Source organism: Elaeis guineensis, chromosome 5 (assembly GCF_000442705.2).
Source record: "Elaeis guineensis isolate ETL-2024a chromosome 5, EG11, whole genome shotgun sequence".
NCBI lineage: Eukaryota > Viridiplantae > Streptophyta > Magnoliopsida > Arecales > Arecaceae > Elaeis > Elaeis guineensis.
In genome coordinates, this window is record NC_025997.2 from 10,081,814 (window position 1) to 10,106,012 (window position 24,199).

The window sequence follows — 24,199 nt, forward strand, 5'->3', positions numbered from 1 at the left end:
GGTACTCATATTGATTATTATAGTCAGCATTGTAGATGAACGCTCCCTCCAAATATAAGCGCAGCAAGGTGCAAGCAAATGCCATCATAACTTTGTATTTTTCGTTTACATCTCCATAGATAAGTGAGGCAAACCACTTAGCATTCTAATCTTTGGCATAATCATGGACAAAGATTTCAAAAAGAATATAGTGGAACGACGAGGAAGAAAGAAAAGACCCTTGCAAGGGCTATCCAGCATGCAGTCTTGTAAGGGGTTGTCCAAGCTCTTACCCTGAGTCCCGGTCTGTGGGTCTGTTGGTCTGCATGAAGAATAAAAGGACCAATAGAAATCTGTTCTTTTCCTTCCATGGATTTTGAGATGTTGTACATATTTTGAGACGTCCATTAAAAGATGGATGGTCATGAGATATTTATCTAAACTGTTCAAATATTTTTAAGATTTATTCATTTCTATTTTTTAGTATTTTAACATGCATGTGCAAGTGTATGCGGCCACCGATCTTTTGATGGATATCTCTGAAGCATGCATAGCATCCTACGGTACTTTTTAAGTACCACAGATGATCCATTATGCGCGTGTGGCCACCCATCTTTTGATGGATATCTCTGAAGCATGTACAGTACCTACGGTATTTTTTAAGCACCACAGAGGATCCGTTTCTAATCCACAGATCCATCTGAAAATTTAGTTTAATCTTGATGGATTACCTGAATGGGCCCTAAAGAGGGAGGAAAGCATCCCATGTTTTTGAGACCACTATGTCAGTTTTCTCCCTCTCCTCAGTTGGTGGCCCCATACAGCAGCAACTTGTGAAACAAAATCTTGTCATGTCTTTCTGAGCTTTCTCCATGTCACGTTCCTAGTATTAACAACCACACTAGGCAAAATAGAATATGTAGGAGAAACAAACCGATCAATAAAGAGCCTCTAACCATATATGAGATTTCATTGCCCACCACATTCTTTTTGCTCAAGAAAAGTCCATTTTATAATGGATCTGGCCATGAGAATATCAAAAGGAAAATAACTATAATGACCATGTTAGTTAGAGGCATCTTGTATGAGCGAGCATTTGGCGCATGAACTAATTACAAGTCCAGTTATATACTTAACATTTAAATAAGATTTACTGGTAGTTGATGGAAAACAAACCCAAAAAGGAGACCCATTAATAGCATGTGACCCTCAATATGAACACAAGGTAGAGTGATCTGAGCCGTTTAGTCTACCCACTCAAACGTTCTTGGTTCTCTCCTCGCAAACTCAATAGCTTAAATCTAACTTTGTGTTCCACTGTAGTCCACGATGGAGACCTTATGATCCAATATTCAACTTCGTGTTTCCTTGTTGTCCGATCGAACATTTCAATGACAACATCTATGGAGATTTTTCTTGGCATTAATTAATCTTAAATTACCAGCTATTTGCACCATTACCAGACAGTACTAAAATGATGCTAGATGATGGATATTTCTTATTTTTTCCAATTAATTAGTAGAGCCAAATCACAATCTATCATTATCAACTAGTCTCTGGTCCTGGTAGATCATTTTCTATCATGTCTCCTGGTCACAAGAGGATTCGTTTCACGTTATGGCATCTTTACTTTCCATTGATTTTTGACTTGACATCAGGTATCTAGCGTATACAGTTTTGAAATATGGCACACACTGACAGCATAGTGGTAAATACTAGGATCAAAGTGCATCGAGTAATTTAGGTCAGAAATACTCATTGTCAGAAATACTAGGATCAAAGTTAATTATGATGCATCCTCTTTGATTTCTTTTCTCAATTAACTGCTTGCCATATATTAGTACTAGGATATATCTTCCTAACATAGCATATCTGTAATTAAAATTATTCATTCCAAATTCCCAGCAATCATCAAATTAGAATTTATGCATCAACGACGTTTCAGAACCTTGTCTGCACATAGGTAGATACAGTAAGGGACTAAGTTCGCATACTCTGGCAACTAATATATGAGAGCAAAAGAATCCAGGGGCAGGAAAATTTGGAGAGAATTGCATAATTGAATAATATGGTGCTTTCCTTGCAAAGTTCAATTCGGAGTTGCTAAATCTAACAAGAAGTTTTGGTTAAGGTGCAAAAATTCCCTTTCGTGTTCTCCGTAGATTAGTCATATGCATTTTGTTTACTTGGCAGATGTTGGTTTTGTGTCTATGAGATGCGCAAGATATAGGTGTATCTGATTTATTTATTTTTTTGTTGATCATGTAAGTTAATTAAATATATTTTAAAATTTGGGGGATGGATGTAATGTTTATTACATGTTTTATTTAAGAGAAGGGCTTCTTAGATAACACACAAGACCATTTTTTTCCTCTAAAATGATTTTTTCTTCGTTTTAATGCAGGAGATCTGCAGAGATGTTTATTTGTCTACCAAGATCTGTCTAAATGTTTATTTCTTTTTTTTTTTAATTAGGAAATGCTTATTTCTTTCTTCAGGCAAAAATCAAACTAGAAAAAGAGTTGCAGGCCCTAAATGTAGAGAGCTTCATAGTAGAAAAGTGTCTGGACTCTGAATTCTAAAGCCTTCTACATTATCAATTACATAAAATGCACATGAGCTGTAATATATGAGCTATATGACAAATGCTCGTGATCCCCCTAAGTAAAGATTCTTTTTATTATTCACAATTAGATAATTACACCCTGTATAGGTCCACTTTTTTTACTTCATTATATGGAATGTGGATTGATTAGAACATTAAGGTCAGAGTAGTTACAACCACCGAGAATGTGAGAGAGAGAGAGAGTAGTTATTAGCAATGCGGATAGGAAGAGAAGCCAGAAATAGAGCCTCACAAATTAAAGAAACTTTCAATTATATACTAGAAGATATCTATTGGTTTTCCACAAAAAGAACCATACAATCTTTACGATCCAAATCAATGATTTTGTGTCGGGGTGCAAACGAGGATAGCGCAAAGCTGTGTGCACAAGTTCCTTCACTATATGAAATAGTTAATCAAGATCAAGTCTGGATAGAGCTGACCTTGATATGAAGGGTCAAGTTTGGTGTAATTTTTTTTAAAAATCTAATGGAGCTTGAACAAGCTTGTTAAAAAATAACAAGCCAAGTTGAGTTTCTATTAATTTTTGCTAGATCAAATATCTACGTTCGGCTTGTTTATGAGTTGAGCTTTAAATTTTGAGATTAGGCTGCTCTCTAGTTGATTGAGCTTAACCAGGCTTGTCATTGGACCAATCAGGTGTTGCTCGTGAATATTTTGGTTTGGGTCCTAATTCTGTAAAAATCAACCAACTCCTACTAGTAACTCACAAACCCAAGTGTAAGATAAGCATCACAAAGTCAACGCCTAGGAATGGTTATTGCAGGCCAAACACTAATGATAGTGATTTGATCGATAAAACATGCTTTTGAGCACACCAGCATAAGTTTCCATGCCAAGATATTAAAAATATTTTTTTTTCAAAAAAACTACATCTGGGATGCATGATTCAAAAATGGAATTGGTCCTGCTGCTCGGATCAAAATTACCGTTAAATTATCTAAAGGTGGCCCGCGGTATCGATAATTTACTTAGATGAAATGCTGCAACCAGAGATACTGGCTTTCAGGATGATGCCTAGCCTTAGGTCATGTGTGCAACCTTACATACTTCTCCATCAAGTTTATTTGAAATAGCTGCATAAACTTTTCCAAGTCAGCTTCTCTCATTTTAGGTGAAGACTTTCTCTAACTCGAGAAGAGTTGATATGCAAACTAACACCCTGGCTCTGGTTTGAAGGTTTCTAATTTCATAGCCGCTGTACTTCATTTTTAGTTCTAAAATGTTGAACTTTCAAGCTTGACATTTTTTTTAGCAGTGATCTGGTAACAAGAAAGAGGATTAGGTGGGAGAAAAGGAAATTTGTGAAGTTTGAAAAGTTCAGTTTTCCTTGTAGCTTTCGGGTTATCATTTTATTATTTAAGACGCCAACCACCAGCTGCTTGTGTTGGTGTAATGTCATGCTCATGATATGTTCTCCAAGACCATGCCAATATGGATTAATGGGGTTCTGAGATGCACATGTGAAAGATTAAATGTGAGGCTCGGAAGAAAGCTAGCGTGCATGGTTTGATGGCCTTGAAGTCAAATTTTGCAGCCAGTGGCTTTCAAACAAACTTACATGTTCCAAGGAAAGCAGGGTTTGAACTGAGCCTACCAAGAGGGTATTGTTGGTCCCATTTGTTCATGCAATTGTCTCCTAATCGATCATAAGCACAACTATTTAAATATTTTTATTCTTATTTATATTTTTTTTGCACCCAAGGGTGGTGGTTGGAGTGAGTGAGCTAATTTTATCCAAACATTGCCATTAATATTTGACAATTTATTATTAGATATGAGCACGAATCTTCTACGATGTGTATCGTCTAATGGTAGATGGCCGCCATTAAAAGATGCATGCCAATCAACTAGCACACATCATGTCATATATAGCACATGTTGCTTGACGACTAGATAAATATACGGTGCTCGGTGTTGTGCGGGGCGTACCATATAGGATTCTAGTTGCTTGGATATTTAATCTAAACTCAAAGCTAATACAAGTGAAAGGCTCAAAACCATCAAATGGGTGACCTAGAAAGCATCTTCTTTTGTACGACTACGTACAATCTTATATTATTTTACTCAATATATTGTGCAATCCTATTAGCACATCAGGAATTTTTATTAGCACGGAAATAAAATAAAAAGGCAAACTATATCTTAACCATGGATGTGGATCTTTCTTCAACTCTGGTGAATGCCCAATCTCTTTCAAAAGCTAAAAGTATGAACCAAGTGGGATACGTTGAACCATGATTTTTCAAATCCATTGCATCATGACAGGATGGCATCTTACAAGGAGTTTAAGAACAAATATATGCATTGGTTCTTGTGTGAATACAAATGAAGGGAGCTTTCAGCTTAGGACAAGACCTTATCTTGGATTCTCGGTGCATATTAAATTGTATTTTGGTTAGCAAATATCCCATTCTTAGTCCCTTGATGAATCCTATCTGCTTCTTGTCTGCTACATTTATATTCTCGATATAATGCCTTAGTATATGCAGTACATCTCGAGAGAATTAATGCCCGATTTAGGGGTGCTGAAACGTATCATGGATAAAGATTATGTTCATCCCCTACCACCTCACAAAAAAGAAAAAGAAGAAGAAGAAAAGAAAAAAAAAAAAAAGAAAAAAAGAAGAAGAAATTCCAGACATGTGCTTGATCATTTGACCTCTGACCTGTACCAAACCCTTGATAAGAATATTATTGTGGTAGAGTCTGTTTGTCTCTGCTTCCATCTAACATCCAATATTTATATGCTATATATATAATTATGTATATCAGCTTAAATAATTATAGTTGAATTATCAACAAGAAATTTCAACTCATGGGTTACATACGACAAACATATCGCATAATATAATACATAAATTATTAAATTACTATCCGAGCTCTTGAAGATAAGCTTTTTTTTTTTAATTTTTTAAAATACATCATCAAGTACGAAATTCTACGAACAAGTTCAGAATGAAATATGCATTGTAAATAATATATATGATGATATATGCAGTGTTTCTTTATGAGACGTAAAGAGAAGTCAAAATAAGAGAAATATGTATAGAATAGTGCATGTCTGAAGATACTTAAAAAATTTAACAAAATACCCATAGCAATGCTATCGGGGATTTTTCTACTTCTTATACAAGATAATAGGAAAAACCAATAACATTCACGGGGATGGATTAAATTGTGACGTACCATGCTAATGTCATGTCAACACGAGAAATTTATTGGACATGTTATCTTTGTGCCCGCTCAAAATCATTGAAGACCATTTGATTCATGAAATTAAGCATGTCATGGACGATCAAAAGCCTAGAATGGAAATTTTTTGTTCAAATGCCCGACACAATATAACTCCAAAAGAGTATGCATCAAAACAAATGTACTCCAAAGAGTAGGGGACACCAAGGTATCTAAAAAGACAAAAATACCCTCGAGCCAACCTTCCGCGCCAACGCCACTTCCGTAAAATTAACGCAACGCGGAGAGCCCAGTTATTTTAATCGTCGGAACGCGTAGTGTTTTCGCGCGCGTCAGGATTACGGTTCTTCAAAGCCTCCGCCGAGGCGTCCTTGCTCCCGTCTTCTTTCTTTTCCTTGTGCCCCCCCTCCCCAAAAAAAATCCGCATCGTGCCCCACTTTTTAATGCTTTCGTGAATTTCTCAACAGCAACCACCGCCTCCAAGTCAAGCTCGCTTTCCTCAGCATCGACGAAGATATAACCAAAATAATAATTATAACGGAGAGAAAAAGGATGCCACTTTCGGACCTCTTCTTCGCTCCACTCGTGGACCCGGTCATCGAATTCCCGAAATCCCTTCTTTTCCCAAGATTCCGCCCTCGGCGGGCGCATCTATCCGCTGCTTCTTTTCTGCGGTCCCGATCTCATCGGAGCGAAGGATCCTAGTTTTCTTCACGAGATGTGGATTTGGAGTTCTTGATTCTGTTCCAGTGATCCACTGGCTCTGTTGGATCGAGTAGTGGTAAGCAGTTCGATTTTTGGGTTTATTGATCTTTTTCTTCGGATTTTAGTGAGGACAGCTCAAGTGAATTAAAGGGTTCAAGAGTTTGATATGAAGCATTTCTTGGGTTGTTTTGCTAGGGTTTTGGGGTCTTTTGATAGGTTCTTGATTGGGAGTGATGCTCTATTTGATAATATTTAAGAATTTCAGCACGTGCGTTGTATTTTTTTTTTTTTTCGATTGATTTGTGGGGTTTTTAAAACTTTTTGTTGCTGCAGCCTTTTTTCTTGTTTCAAGAAATCTTGAGTTTCTTGGCAGGGTATTGGTTAACTATTCGTTGTTGAAATTGTTTGGTTGTAAGTATCTGTAGTTTGTTTTGTCTTATTCTATCTGCTTGTGTTAGATGAAGAGCTTAATGAGGCAGGGAATAGGTTACTAATACAGAATATATCTGACAAAAAAATTCTTTGTTCTTTATAGTATTTTGAAATAATGAAGATAAATTAATTGGTTTTATGGGAGCCACATACCGCTTAAATGACTGTGCAAGTTTCAAGGTTTCAGAGATGTAACATTCTGATTATTTTTCTCTCAGTGTTTGTTTACTCTATCTGCAAGTTTTTATCAAACAATGATTTCTGACACCATCATCTTTGCCGCACACCTGGACTTGTCTCAAGATTTTTGTGATTAGCTCTTCCTGGATCCTTCTCCTCCCTGCTCTCACAACCCCACACAACACCCCCACAAACATGCCACATACCACCCCACCCCCACCGCCCCCGTCCCCCTCCCCCAACCCATCCAACCCCAACCCCAACTGGCCCCGGCTCCCTTTTTTTGAAATCTTTGAGGTCTACTGACTGATCACAGGGCACTCCTAAAACTTGCCTTATTCTCTAAGCACTAAAGGTTGCAGAAAGATGATGAAAAGTTGGAGCTTAAATAAGACTACTATAACATCATAATATAGATGGACTCCAGGACCTTTAAAGTTTAATCTGTTAATTTTGGATTCTAGGCCAGACATGACTCAGAAAAACAGGGCTAACATGGTTGAGTTAATGGGTTTCTGTTGCTTGCCCAGGTCTTGTAACCATAATGCAATCAATGGAAAGCTCACAACATTGTAGGCCAGTTCTTGAGCTTTACTTGCTGAATTTACACTGAGCCCAGCAATAACTGGAAACTGCATAATATATATACTTTGACAAAATTTACAATTTCATCTAAGCAGATTAGTAACAGATCATTAATGAACTAGAGGTGCCATTTCCTACCATGAAGCCCTTGATATGAGTTTTTTAGGCCTCTTCCGCCAAAAGGAATGACTAATTTGAACTGAAGTATGCTTTGAGAGCAACTAATAACATCTTTGCCAAACTCAATTCCTTTCTCTCTTGAGTGGAGAACATCCCACACTTGGAGAGAGGCCAACCATGTGGCAGATTTCCTTGCTAGCTACATCCCCTCGGAGAATTCATTTTGAAACAAACCCTAATCCATGGGGATGACCTGCCCGCAAAACTCAGGGATGTTCTAGCTGAAGACAAGAGGAGATCTCCTCTAAGGTGCATGACTAGCTTGCTGTCTTGTCTTTTTGGCTGTGTATTAGTTAGTGTTGTAATGGCCTCATCCTCTCTCAAATAACTGATCCCTCAATGTTTATGTTCATTAAATAGAATGTGAACTGAACCAAAGTAATTTTTACCTACTTATCTCAGAGCGCTAGCAGTCCACTTTGAAACTTCTAAAAGAAGTATCAACCTGTGATAATCTTTTCTTGAAAGTTATTCTTGTACAAGATGTCCCCTTTGAAGGTGCACATGGCAGATCAACTCTTGCTTGGTTGTAACTTGTAAGGGTGGAGTTGTTGAGCAAGTCATCAATGCTTCCATATTCTTACCATCCTTTCGACCCATTACCTCTCGTTCTTGAACATTACTAGATTGAAGCTAGTATATGTATATAGGTAAGCTTCTTGTATCCCCCCCCCCACTTGTAGTCATTGGATGTCATTTATCCTATTCGGCTCACTAGGGGAAAAGTTCATGTTTATTATGTTGGGTTCCGGTTGCACAGCGAAATATGATTTTCAAAAATTTTTATCAAGTTTTAACACTTAAAACATGCTAACCGGAACGCAAACCCTAGGACTACTTTGTAGATTTCAATCAAACAAATCAAGCATGCATATAAAGTAGAAAAATATACTTTCCTGAAGATGACGATCCGGTGCGAGGATGGTCTCCATAAGACACCAAAGTAGATGTCCTCCAGCAGTGATTCATATAGGAATGATCAAGATCCTTTCCAACTCGATGTTGTGCTGCAGCCTTCTTCACAAGTTCACTGCCAATTTTCTTCTCAAGGATGAAATGCACCACCACCTGATTACCTTCGAATCTCCACTAGAGCCACACCTGAAATCTTTTCTCAAAAGATCTCACCACCCAGAATTGATTTAGAAATCCAACTTTTGGATAATTTGAACCTTAGGATTAGCAACCTCTATCTTTCCTTTTTCTCTCGTCTTTGCTTTCTATTTTTCTCTCTCTTTTTTTCTTGTCTTTTTCTCCTCTCAAACTCATGCCCAAAGACCCAAGGAATGGCATGCCACATCCCTTGTAGCACCCCCTTAAATAGGAAACCAAGGGGTGTGAGAAACTTCCTTTGGTGCTTGGTTTACTCATGTGGTGATTTAATTCATCGTGCAATAACTTATGGTATAGAAGAGCCTTCATACAGAAGGACTCCTCTCCTGCGCCCATTTATTCTCAAAAACCATCTGATGGCACGTGAAATAAAGAAAAGCGTGGGAATTTAAGTAAAGGAGTTAAGAGGAGTAGCCCAGAAGGACTCTTCCTTTTGGGTGCTACTTATTATGGGCAACAACATTAAATGGTGTGGAATAAATGGCATGGAGAAGTGAGGGGGTGGTTGGATTAGGATGCAACTCTTTCAAACTAATTAATCAAGCCACCTAAATGTCTAAAGGTTCAAACCTAATCCAATTAGGTTCAAGGAATCAGGATAGGGTTAGATCAAACAACTTTGAATTAAACCTAATTGGGAACTTGGATTAATCCATGTGCTCTCAAGTTAATTTAACTCATAAGATTTACAACAAATCTAATTAAATTAGACCATGATTAAATCTCAAAGTGTGTGATCCATTGGGTTCTATATCTAGCCAGCAGTGGACTCAGACTCATGACCTAAACCAATCCGATTAGATTAGGTCAATCCAAATGCATCAATTAATCAGATTTTTTTTCTAATTAATTTTTGAATTAAACTCTTTTAATTCTTGTAAGTCCACAAGTCAAGATTGATGTCTAGCAACATGTTATGACTATCCGAAAGACATGAAATTTGATGAAAATATCAAAAATATCTTTCAGTGGTGAGTTACGGTGCAATTCAATTCTTCGATTATACAACATCCCAAATGAGTTATGGGTATGGAATCATGTCAAACCCAAACACTTATCTATATGTATCTCGATCAGAAGGTGATGATTCAGTTGATGATATATTAAAATTTTTTTCTAATTATCATCCTACTTTAGTCAAAGTCTTCTTGAATTATCAATCTATGAGATCATATAGGATGTTCTCTCTCCTTATAAGGAGTGACCGATTCTTGTTGACCACTCACAATCTCCATGCACACTTCACCATGTCCAGAACACCCCACACAAGGCTCAAAAAATCAGGCTAGGGAATAAACCAAAATATAGATTCATATACACAAGGTACCATGGTAATCTCAGGTCTAAGGATCACTTGTACAACTCCCACTAGAGAACAATCAGCTGACATGCATATAAGGCTCCATCAGGTGTTCTCTTGTTTGGTTAATTCAGTGAATTCATTCTCTAATAGAACAATCAACTGACATGCATATAAGGCTCCATCAGATGTTCTCTTGTTTGGTTAATTCAGTGAATTCATTCTCTAATGAGCACCCACATCTTCGTATTAGTGTCACTACATAAGTGATTATGAGATCAACCATCCTCTCCGTCGAGCATACATAGGATGTGCCAGTCTTATCGATATCACTGATCCCCGACTCAATGATCCTACGTTTGAGAATATTTTAGATTAGAACTATCAAAGATTTAGATCTCACTGGTATGATCTCATTATAGCCCTAAATCATTGTCCTAATCTATAAGCTTCATTATAATCTTAAACAAGTATTAAGATGCAACATATAATGAAATAAAATATCTAATTTTATTAATAATTAATGTCAAATATATGAGTTTGGAAGATAAAATATAGAAAAACATCCCATTGCATCATACATGCGATTGGCTTGTATGGTATTATTCTTTCAATCTCCTACTTGCACAAAAGCCAATCGTCCCTATACTTGATGTCCATGCAATTTAGGTGGCGATCAAACTACTGCTGTTACAAAGCCTTAGTGAACAGATCCACTATATTTTCTTGATGTCAACTCGTTCTATGATCACATCACAAATGAGGTGGAAGCGTTTTATGATGTGCTTGGGTTTCTGACGAGATCTTGGTTCCTTTTGGAACCACACCTAACTTTGAGATGAACTTCTTCGTCCAGATGGCTTTCTTAGCAACCTCACTAGCAGCAATGTACTCCACCTCAGTGACTGAGTCAGCTACAGTCTGCTGTTTGGAACTCTTCCAACTACTGCACCATCATATAGAGTAAATACATATCCTGATATAGATTTGCTATCATCTGGATCAAATTGAAAATTAGAATCTGTAAAACTTTCTAGTTTCAGATAAGATCCACCATAAATGAGAAAAGCATCTTTAGTCCTTTTTAAGTACTTGAGAATATTTTTCATAGCTTTTCAATGATCATTTTTTGGATCCGTCTGAAATTTACTTACAATACCTAAAGCAAAAGCCACATCAGGCCTGGTACATAGTATAGCATTCATAATCGAATCCTATAGCTGAAATATAAGGAATAGAACTCATTCTCTTTTTCTCTTCAGATGTCTTAGGAGACATCTTCTTAGAGAGATGTATGCCATGACTCATGGATAAGTAACTTTTTTTACTCTCATCTATATTGAACCTCTTCAACACTAGATCTATGTACCTAGACTGGGACAAATCTAGCATCCTCTTAGATCTATCCCTATAGATCTTTATATCGAGTATATAGGATGTTTTACCCAAATCTTTCATAAAAATTTTTGTGATAATCAGGTTTTGACCGATTGCAATATAGGGATATCATTTCCAATGAGCAGTATGTCATCTACATATAAAACAAAGAAGACAATGCACTCCTACTAGTCTTCTTATACATACATGGTTCATCCACATTTTTGATAAAACCAAACAATTTGACTGTCTCATCAAAATGGATGTTCCAACTCTTTGATGCCTGCTTTAATCCATAAATGGATTTCTTTAGCTTTGCATACTTGATTTGTCCTCCTACTAAAGACAAATCCCTCTGACTGAGTCATATAGACTTCTTCCTCAAGGTTTTTCTTGAGAAAAGCAGTTTTGACATCTATTTGTCAGATCTTATAATCATGATATGCAGCTATGCAAGCATAATCCGAATAGACTTGAGTATGGCTACAGACGAAAATATTTCTTCATAGTCAACATCTTGCCTTTTGTCTGAAATCTTTTGCCACTAGCCTGGCCTTATAGGTCTCTACCTGGCCATCTGCTCCAATCTTCTTCTTGAAGACCCATTTACAGTCTATTGGGGTCACACCCTTAGGCGCATGAACCAAAGTCTAAACCTAGTTGGCATACATGGAGTCCATTTCAGATTTCATGACTTTAAGTCATTTGTTAGAGTCACTACTCATAATTGCTTCTGAATAGATCGTGGCATCATCATTCTCAATGATGTGTGGTGTATTGTCATTCTCAACGATAAACCTATACCTGAGTGGTACATTACGCACTCCATCTGACCTTCGAAAAGAAAGTATGTGTAGTAGTTATGCCTCATCAATGGGCACTTCAGGCTGAGGATCAACTTGTGGACTATCCACATATTGCTTCTAGATTGATTGTAGGTTTTGAACTTTCTCAAATTTAACTGTCCTCCCATTGCTTTCTTTTTGGATAAACTCTTTTTCCAAAAAAATGACATGCCTACTAACAAACACTTTTTGTTGAGTAGGATGGTAGAAGTAGTATCCTATATTCTCCTTGGGATAATCTACAAACCTGCACTTATCTGATCTAGCACTAAGCTTCTGTATGTCCTTCAATATTTTTGACATAAACAGAGCAGCCCTATATTTTAAGATGTTTAAGGCTGAATTTCTTCCCTTTCTATATCTCATATGGAGTGGTAATAACAGATTTAGTCGGTACTTTGTTCAAAATGTACGCTGTGGTCTCAAGAGCATATCCCCAGAAGAAGATCGGAAGATTTGTGAAGCACATCATGGACCGCACCATGTCTAATAAGTGTGATTCATCCTTTTCGCAATACCATTTAATTGTGGAGTGTAAGGAGTCCATTCAGAGAGAATACCATTATCTTTAAGGTGATCAAGAAACTCACTAGTTAAGCATTTTCCTCCTTGATCTGATCGAAAAGCTTTAATAGTCTTACCAGTTTGTTTCTCAATCATTCTTTGGTACTCCTTAAATTTATCAATGGCTTCAAATTTGTATTTCATTAAATATACATCCAAATCTTGATAAATTATCAGTAAATATAATGAAATAGGAGTATCTACCTCTAGCCTGAGTTGTCATTGGGCCACAAATATTCGTTTGTACTAGGCCCAATAAATCACTCGCCCTTTCTTCATGTCCAGTAAATGGAGTCTTGGTCATCTTACCCATAAGACAAGATTCACAAGTTCTATATGATTCAAAATCATGAGGATCAAAGAACTTTTCTTTATATAACTTGTTAATCTTTGACTCATTAATATGATCAAGTTGGCAGTGCCAGAGATATGTGACATTCACATCTTTTCTCCTTCTTTTCTTCATTTGATCAACATGAAGAATATTATCATTAAGTGACAGAAATAAAAGACCATTATCAATAAAAATATTGTCATAAAATTCGTTAGAGTAATAAATAGAGCAACCATTGCTCTTTTTCTTTTATTTCAAAACCATGTTCCAGTAACAGAGGTACTGAATTAATATTTCTAACTAAATTAGGCATGAAATAATAGTTTTTTAATTCCAAAATTTTGTCCGAAGGCAACTTCAACAGCATATGGTTCCTACGGCTTCGGTCTTGATGGACTTTCCATTAGCACTGAACAGCATGAAGTCATCTTCATTCAGTTTTCTTATTTCCTGCCGACCCTGCAACGATTTGCATAGGTATGAACTACAGGCAGTATCTAATATCCAAAAATCTGAAGTTGAAGTATTTAATGATAAATTTGTTTGTATCATATATAAATCTTTAGCAATGCTTGCTTCCTTTTGCTTCAAACTTGCAAGGTAGTGCTTGCAGTTTCTTTTTCAGGCCCATCCTTTCTATAATGGAAACAGATACCTTTGGCGGAGACACTCTTCGCCTTCTTCTTTGAGATGCTAGCCTTAGGGTTCATTTTTTTCTTTTTGTTTGAACTCTTATTGCCTATCTTCTTCTTAAAGATCTTATTCACAAGAAGAACAGAAGCTTTTTTACCCTTGAAATGGCTTTCAGCTATCTTCAATATGTTGAGCAGCTCAGGTAGGTTTGTGTTCAGTTTGTTTATATGATAGTTTATGATAAATTATGAGAAAGATTCTGAGAGTGAGTGTAAATCAAATCCTGACTCAGCTCACCATCCATAGCAAAACTCAATTATCCTAAACGAGTGATCAGATCAATCATCTTCAGGACATGGGTCTGTACAGATGTGCTTTCAGTCATCCTGGCATGGAATAATTGCTTAGATATCTCATATCTAGCAGTACGGCTTTGTTCTCCATATAACTCCTTTAAGTTAAAGAGTATGGAAGGAACATCCATGCTTTCATGTTGTCTCTGAAGCTCATTGCTCATAGAAGCTAACACGATACATTTGACCTTCATATTGTCATCATGCCACATCTTATATGTGGCCCTATCCTCCTTGATAGCATCTTCTCCGATCGAATCGGAAGCAGGTATACCAAAAATGTAGGAGACTTTCTTCTGTGTGAGAACAATTCTCAGATTCCTCAATCAGTCTACATAATTGGGTCCGGTCAATTTGTTAGCATCAAGAGTGTCACGAAGTAAAAATGAGGATGCCATTATGCAGTTAATCTATAAATTTAAGAACAAAAATATAAGCGGACAACTCATGATGACATTTACAACTAGATTAGATCTTTTGTCTAATTGTGTCTCCCACTTATTTAACGAATTTCATAGCTTTCAAGTATGAAAAATGAGAAACTTTATTTTGTTTCTAAGTGGGATTGAGATCTCTATTCTTCACAAATACCTTGTGGATGGCACAACAAGCATTTATGAGTTCAAAGATAGATAACTCTTACCAATTGCATCTCATACAATTCTCAACATCTCTTTTTATCTTTAAAACACTTATAGTCTTGTGGATGGCACAACAAAGTATAGTGTTCTAGTTAAGTTTGATCCTTCATTCCTATATGATCATATTTAAACAATGTTGCCCTTGTGGATAGCACAACAAGGTAACACTATTCGAATACGCCATAAACATCATTTATGTACTTGATCAATATCATATTAATTTCTATAGCAAGCCTTGTGGATAGCACAGCAAACTCACTGTGGATTTTGACATATACTATTGACTAAGTATGAAGGAAGGCATGGGTAGTGTTCTCAACACTTCGCCATTATAACTTAATATAATTTTAATTGAGAGACTACTCGGTCTTAGGCACATCCTTACTTTAACATCACATGGAATATGCATATCATAAAAATTAAGTATTTAAAATATGTTATTTTAATTGTAATATCATTCATATGCCTATGCCAAAATCATGATCGCTAGGTTCATATAGAGTGTATATATGACTTTGATTCAACTCTTGAGCCAATGTCATTTGACTATGATTTGGACTCAACCCTTGATCCAATTCACATGTCAAATTTGACTTGAGCCAACATTTTGAATCATAATCCAATTTGGACTACAACTGATTCAAACCCTAATCCAATTAGGCTTGACTAGATCAACAACTGATCTAAGTCCAATACACCCTCATTAAATCGATTAAAACATCAAACTACTATGAATCATAAAATTTCAGATTACCATAAATTCTAAATTTAGCAACTGAAATTTATAGTTTAACTATGATCATGGTCAAAACAATTTCAATTAAAGATCGATGCAAGTAATCGATTAAACAATATAGCATCATATGAATCAGATCTAATCTATATTACAATCATAGCATATTGTTTGATGGAATCCAACAAGGATGGCTCTGATACCATTGTTGGGTTCCAGTTGCACAGCGAAATATGATTTTCAAAAATTTTTATCAAGTTTTAACACTTAAAACATGCTAACCGGAACACAAACCCTAGGACTACCTTGTAGATTTCAATCAAACAAATCAAGCATGCATATAAAGTAAAAATATATACCTTCCTGAAGACGACGATCCGATGCGAGGATGGTCCCCACAAGACACCAAAGTAGATGTCCTCCAACAGTGATCCACACAGAAATGATCAAGATCCTTTCCAACTCGATGTTGTGTTGCAGCCTTCTTCACAAGTTCACTGCCAATTTTTTTCTCAAGGATGAAATGCACTACCACTTGATTATCTTCGAATCTCCACTAGAGCCACACCTGAAATCTTTTCTCAAAAGATCTCACCACCCAGAATTGATTCAGAAATCTAACTTTTGGATAATCTGAACCCTAGGACTAGCAACCTTTGTCTTTCCTTTTTCTCTCGTCTTTTCTTTCTATTTTTTTCTCTCTCTTTTTTTCTTATCTTTTTTTCAGATTTTTCTATCTTTTCCTCCTCTCAAACTCACACCCAAAGACCCAAGGAATGGCATGCCACATCCCTTGTAGCACCCCCTTTAAATAGGAAACCAAGGGGCGTGAGAAACTTCCTTTGGTGCTTAGTTTACTCACACGGTGATTTAATTCAACATGCGATAACTTATGGCATGAAAGAGCCTTCATACAGAAGGACTCCTCTTCTGTGCCCACTTGTTCTCAAAAACCAGATGATGGCACGTGGAATAAAGAAAAGCATAGGAATTTAAGTCAGGGAGTTAAGAGGAGTAGCCCAGAAGGACTCTTCCTTCTGGGCGCTACTTATTATGGGTGATAACATTAAATGGTGTGGAATAAATGGCATGGAGAAGTGAGGAGGTGGTTGGATTAGGATGAAACTCTTTCAAACTAATTAATCAAGCCACCTAAATGTCCAAAGGTTCAAACCTAATCCAATTAGGTTCAAGGCATCAGGATAGGGTTAGATCAAACAACTTTGAACTAAACCTAATTGGGAACTTGGGTTAATCCATGTGCTAGCAAGTTAATTTAATCCATAGGATTTACAATAAATCCAATTAGATTAGATCATGATCAAATCTTAAAATGTGTAACTTATTGGATTCCATATCTAGCCAGTAGTGACTCAGACTCATGATCTAAACCAATCCGATTAGATTAGATCAGCCCAAATACATCAGTTAATCAGAACTCTTTCTAATTAATTTTTGAATTAAACCTTTTAATTCTTGCGAGTCCACAAGTCAAGATTGATGTCTAGCAATATGTCATGACTATCCGAAAGACATGAAATTTGATGGAAATACCAAAAATATCCTTCAGTGGCAAGTTACCGTGCAATTCAATTTTTCGATCATACAACATCCCAGATGAGCTATGGGCATGAAATCATGTCATGTCCAAATATTTATCTATATGTATCTCGATTAGAAGATGATTCAGTTGATGGTATATTAGAAACTTTTTGTAATTATCATCTTGCTTTGGCCAAAGACTTCTTGAATCATCAACCTATGAGATCAAATAGGATGTTCTCTCCCCTTATAAGGAGTGATCGATTCATTGTTGACCACTCACAACCTCCATGTATATTTTACCATATCCAGAACACCCCATACAAAGCTCAGAGAATTAGGTTAGGAAATGAACCAAAGCATAGATTCATATACATAAGGTACTATGGTGATCTCAGATCTAAAGATCACTTGCATAACTCCCACTAGAGAACAATCAGCTGACATGCATATAAGGCTCTATCAGATGTTTTTTTGTTTGGTCAATTCAATGAACTCATTCTCCAATGAGCACCCACATTCTTGTATTAGTGTCACCACACAAGTGATTGTGAGATCAATCATTCTCTCCGTCAAGCATACATAGGATATGCTAGTTTTATCGGTATCATTGATCCCCGACTCAATGATCTTACAACTGAAAATATTTTAGATTAGGGCTATCAAGGCTTTAGATCTCACTGGCATGATCTGATCATGGCCCTAAACTATTGTCCTAATCTATGGGGTTCATTATAATCTTAAACAAGTATTAAAATGCAACATATAATAAAACAAAATGCCTAATTTTATTAATAATTAATGTCAAATATATGAGTTTAGAAAATAAAATACAGAAAAACACCCCATCGCATCATACATGCGATTGGTTTGTATGGCATTATTCTTTTATATTGATGGATTGTGTTTTTTCCAATCATTTGTACATGTAGACTTCATGCTACTTGATGTATTTAGTGTTTCTGTGTATGCATGAGTCAAATGTATCACAACATCCAGTTTTAACATCAGAAGTGGGTCATAACTTCTCATTTACATGAATATTTTAGAACTTGTTGTGTTACAGAATTTCTGAATGTTTTCTGGATGGTAAGTACTAAAAAATTCTTGATTTTGTTCTATTAAGTTGTACTTTTATTTTGGCAGGAGGTTGAATCTTATTGCTGAAGAACTTGCACTAACAGATACTGAAAAAAAAATTAGTCTAGATCTTATATCACCATCAACATGTCTGGAGCTAAAATTTTCTTATGTGGGGCTGTGGTTGCTGTATTATCTTGTTTCTTTGTGCAATTTGCTGGAGCACAGATCACTGATCCATCAGAAGGTGAATCCTTGAATCATGATGATTACATCCTATATTATTCAGTGTTTTATTCTCACCGATCTTCATAGATATCTTTATGAAGGACAATGCTAATTCCTACAAGCACATATTCTCAGCTAAATAAGATAGTGTTAAATTCAAAAATTTTCTACAAATCTTTGGCATAATATGAACTGAGCTGAATTTATATATTCTTTGAAATTGAAATCATTTTTTAAGTAATCTCATGTTATGTCATTGTCAAGGAAGACGTTGGGAGGGAGTTTTGTTTATTGTTTGTTGGATAAGAGTTTCATTTACAGAAAGCTGGCTTCTTCTAGAAGTTTGTCTCATGTATGACATTCTTATGGAAATAAGTATGTTATCTGTCGAAGCTTCTCTCACATACCATGTTCTTATGGAAATAAATTGTTTGTCTCATAAAATTACTAGAGCTAGATTCTTAGGTTATGTTGATTTGTAAAATAAAGGTAGAGTGCTTTGTTTAGCATGTCAGCACGGTTCATGAAGGGAAAGCAAATATGTTGTGCATCGGGCTCAAATTTATTGGCTGTTTAGATTGCAGAGTTGAGTATGAGACAATGAGTTCTCAAGGAAAGGATGGAGATTTAAGAGAGAAGAATCTATTAAGCATAAAATAAAATGAACAAGGAAATCAGGATAGAAGAATGAGAAGAACAGGAGTAGTGTTATTTGCTGTAACAGCCAGAAAAGTGAAGTGGGAGTATGAGAGAAGGGAACTAGAGAAGCGCATAGGAAAAAAGATAGAGCATAGAGAGAGAGATGCAAATAATATGGAGCTGTTGAACCACTAATATCTTAAACATAATTGACATCTAATTTATTTGCAATTGGAGCTCCATAGAACCCTGTAAGACTGCAAAATTATTTTGAATGCAGTCATGATGCATTTAGTATTCTTCAATCCATATTTACTCTGGGACTAATAATCAATATACAATTGGCCATGCCCATGTTGGCAGTAATTGGCATGACATGTTTCATGCCATGTGGTGTTGAGCTATTCTGGCCTACCCACCACATGCTTAAGCTTGTTGTGGAAAATGGGATCTGTACCGATGCATTGTGATTAGTCTGACATGGTTCAGAATGGGCCTACATGCATGATACAGGGGAAAATAATCCATCTCAAACACCACTACTTCGGGGCAAACATATCCAACCTAAATGAAGCAAGAATGCTTTGCCTTTTTGACCAGCAACTTTTTAGTATGGAGCATAGATTAGAACCATTAATGTAATTTTAAATCAAAATTTTTAAAGTCTAAACTAAGCAAGCTTTCAAATTCCTTGTATCAGGAGTTTTAAGCCACCTTTGACTCTCTAGTAGCCATACTATTTTTTACCATTTATATCAAAACGAAACTCTTGCCTAGTACTATGTGGGTGTGAACACCCTTAATGGTTTGTCTCACCCCAATGATAAGGGGGTTCAATGATGTATGGGGCCCAAAATGGGCTGGTCGAAATAAAACTTTCCTTTTTGGATAACACTTTGAGTGGATATATCTTCCAATCTGGGAGGACCTAGGCAGCATCGTATTAGGCAAAATCGATATAAGAGTCTCTCACTATTGGACGAATTTCATCTGAATGTAAATTCCTAAGTATTTTAGAAAACATTTACCTTTTTTTAATTAGAAGAGGAACCCAACCTTGATTCAACACTAGTATAAATAAAGGCTTTGTGTTTATCTTTTGTGATCGATTGGTGAAATCAAAAGGAGCTGAGAGTTCTACATTTAATATTTCTATTATTTTCTATTATCTTCTATGAGAGGTTTGAGTTATGCAGATAGAAGAAATTACCTCTCTCTCTCTCTCTCTCTCTCTCTCTCTCTCTCTCTCTCTCTAATCGGATCAGTTGGAAAAGTGCAGCAGCATACTGTATCCATTAAGAGGCCAACAGCCAATATATATGCAAATGTTTTGTTAAAGAAGCATCATATTTTGTGTACAAACAAAAGGTACACATTACACTATTCATAGCTAGTTGGCAAGGCTAGGGCAAGAGAGTATCCTCACATTCCTAGTCCACTGTCCAAATGGGTCGGGTCGGTAAACCATTCAGTTGATGGCAAGCTTCGCATAATATGAGTGTTATCCTGAACCGAGGACAAGTATGCAGATGTCTTCTAGTAGATGGCTAAGGTCTGTTGGACAAGAAGACAGATCCATGAGATAAATAATTACTATTTTGTCTTCCAACTCAAACTGGAGTATTATCAACATTCCCTTGTTCGCTTGGCTGCATATGGAAGACCTTTGCTCTTTTTCATCACTGGCACTTTCTGGATGTTGTTGCTATGTTTTCAGTTTGCAATTATACATATAATGTGACCTTGTCATTGCTAAATGCACCAGCAAAATGAGCCAAAATTGTATTACAAAGTACAAACACTATCACTTTGTACAATCAATTCGATGGAAATAACATTTATTACTTAATAGTTCACTTCCTTTCTTTTTCTACTTGTTTTACCATTTACCATGTGTAAGTTAGATTAGTTTGAACCACAAAGGTATCAAAGTATGACATAATATAGTCAATTTATCATGAATTTTTTCTGGTGATCTACTTTAGAAAACTAAAAATTTACAAAGAATTAGAATAGGAGTTGTGGATAAGTCACTGTATTGATAAATAGAAGGTGTAAGAAAAATGCAATGCCTATTGAGACTAATTCTGAGGTAACTAATGAAATTGGATTAATAATTTTGTTAATGTGCTGTTACTCTTAAGAGTTCATTTTCTTTCTTTTTTGACTTATTTTACCATTTTACCATTTATAATATAGGTTATTTGAACTACATAGCAAGACATATGCTGGGCATTTCATCATGAATTTGTTCTACTGAATAAACTTATAGATTATCCAAGGTAGCAGAAGATGAGTTGTGGATAAATTATATTTTTGATGAAAAGTAGAAGTAACAGCCATTTCTTGATATTATTAGTAATTTTTAGCTTACTGACGAATATGGATTGATGATTCTATTTTGATCTGCAGTTACTGCTTTGAAGGCTATCAGGAATAGTTTAATTGATCCTTTCAATGAACTCAAGAATTGGGACAGTGGAGATCCATGCACATCAGAATGGACAGGGATTACTTGTTACAACTCTACACTAAGTGATGGGTACCTGCATGTACAAGAATTGTATGACTAAAGCTTCATTCCCTTATTATTTTAACATTTACATTTGTGCATAGCAGTGCATGCTATAAGTTACTTCCATAATGATCTTTGACATTGTTTTCTTCTTTCCTTAGTTGATCCAACATAAGTTGGATTGGAAGTGGTTTTTTTTTTTTGGTGATGATTCAATGTTAACATTATGATACTTGAGGGAGGATGGTCTGTTACAAGGTTGCTGGCTTTCCAGTAGTTAGTGTCAGCGAATGCAGGATCAATCTTTCTATAGTAAAAATATAATTTCTATGTTGATAGACCCCTCCACTCAACCAAGTGGTTTATATCTTTGACAAAGGGTGTAATTTTGAATTCAATGATCAGTAGAGGGATTGCTTTAGAAATTTCTTATAGCCATCATAACACCACCCAAGGTATTATATTGAGTAGAAGTAATATCTTTGAGGTCATGTGAGCAAATCATTTCAGTGAAGGATGTTACACAACAATATGCACATCAATATAGGGTATCAATTTGAATAGACATCAACGCCTACATAGACAGTAGACTCCTTTCAGGATTGCTTTAGAAATTTTCTTATAGCCATCATAACACCACACAAGGTATTATATTGAGTAGAAGTAATATCTTTGAGGTCATGTGAGCAAATCATTTCAGCGAAGGATGTTACACAACAATATGCACATCAATATAGGGTATCAATTTGAATAGACATCAATGCCTACATAGACAGTAAACTCCTTTAAGGAGTACTGCAACTTTGTTATAATGCATGCATGATGGAAAGCATTATCTGCATATTGTGTTACCTCCAAGAACTCTTCAATTGCATAAAAATATTTTACTCTGTTGTTCAATTACTGTAGCATTCACCATTCTTACTCATGCTGTGACTTTTCTCCCCTCCCTGCAGGCAGCTTTTGAAAAGGAATCTGTCTGGAAATTTATCTCCTGAGCTTGGTCAGTTATCTTATATGAAAATATTGTAAGTAGTCATGGTTTAAGTCAAGAGAAAAGATACACCCACCAGCTAGGAGTCTTGTTTCAATTTGTATTCCAGCCATTATGACTACAATTACACATTCATCATCAGTTTATCTGTTTTTGTCTTAAACATCTCCGGAATCTCTGTAGTGCTGATTGATATTCTTCTTTTGAAGGGATTTTATGTGGAATAAGATAAATGGCAGTATCCCGAAGGAGATAGGCAATATTACTGCTCTGGAACTTCTGTAAGTTGAACTAGTAGTACTAGAATTTAGCACGTAGTGAATACAAGATCTACCCAAGTTATATCTTGTTTGTTACGCCTTTGGAGCCCCAAGTTATCAACTATTGTAACAATGCTACCTACATTTGCTTCCTTTTTGCATTCTTATGTGAAACTTACAGTGTCTCAAAACATATAATATAGGCATCTATCTATATTACTTTGAGGTCATTGGTGTTGAATTGTCACTGAGACTTCTATCTTCTTACTTTTGGAATCAATGACTACAATATTTTTTTATCATATTAATAGTTCTTTAATCTTTGAGATTTATATGATGGTTGACTGATACGTTGGTACTGGTATGCTTATGAATTTTTCTTGATGTTTAATTCATTATCTAGACAGTTGCATCATAAAGAGAGAAAAGCCAGGTGGCAATCGGAGTTTGCCAACTGGTGAATGACATAAAATTGATATAATGGAGGTTCAAAGGTTGGATCTGCAGACAGCCAGAGATTAATTGGCTGGTTAGCTGATAAGTTAACTAAGTCATCTTGAATTCTTTCCATTTGGAATTTTGCTTCAGTGCATTTTTGCAATTTTCAGTATTACGAGTGAGGAAAGGCTCATTCAAGGAACTGGAATATCCTGGTTGTCGTTGCTCTTTAATTTGCTGACCTGTCTGCTTTCAAGAATATGTAGTGCTTTCTTGGGAATATCCACTGATTGATGTCTGTTGGTTACATATAATTGTACTGGTTTACCATCTTTCAGTACATTGTTATAATTCATGACTGTAAGTCTGTAAGCTTAATAATAGATGCTGAAAAAACACTTTTGGACTTTCAAGTCAGATGTGAAAAAGAACTTATAGTATGTGTGCCTTTGCTAATGTATGACATTTCAGTGTAGTATGAATCGACTACTTTATTCAAGCAAATTGCAGTTGAAAGACAATGTTAAAGCCACTAAGTACACTTGCTAGATATTTGGATACAAACTTGGGCAAGATGCACCCATGCATTGCTCTATGAAATGGATACGCTGCAAAGAAAATACTACTTTAGCCAACCCATTTGGTCTGCATGCAGTGGAATAGCATGCTCATTAGTTTATCTCATTGTTCTACAAAACTGTAAGTGCTCCAATGTATACTATTATCAG

General features: G+C 36.0%; 1 protein-coding gene across 2 annotated transcripts in view; it reads left to right on the plus strand.

Annotated features, from left to right (window-relative positions):
* The first annotated feature begins 6,344 nt into the window (after positions 1-6,344).
* The window catches only part of LOC105044856 (probable LRR receptor-like serine/threonine-protein kinase At1g06840), a 48,831-nt gene continuing 30,976 nt past the window's right edge, over positions 6,345-24,199 (plus strand). For both annotated transcript variants that reach the window (XM_073257463.1, XM_073257464.1), the window contains exons 1-5: positions 6,345-6,581; positions 18,464-18,644; positions 21,677-21,827; positions 22,736-22,807; positions 22,983-23,054. In XM_073257463.1, the coding sequence (XP_073113564.1) occupies positions 18,545-18,644; positions 21,677-21,827; positions 22,736-22,807; positions 22,983-23,054 (395 nt within the window). In that variant the 5' untranslated portion in view covers positions 6,345-6,581; positions 18,464-18,544. The remainder of the gene's footprint in view (positions 6,582-18,463; positions 18,645-21,676; positions 21,828-22,735; positions 22,808-22,982; positions 23,055-24,199) is intronic.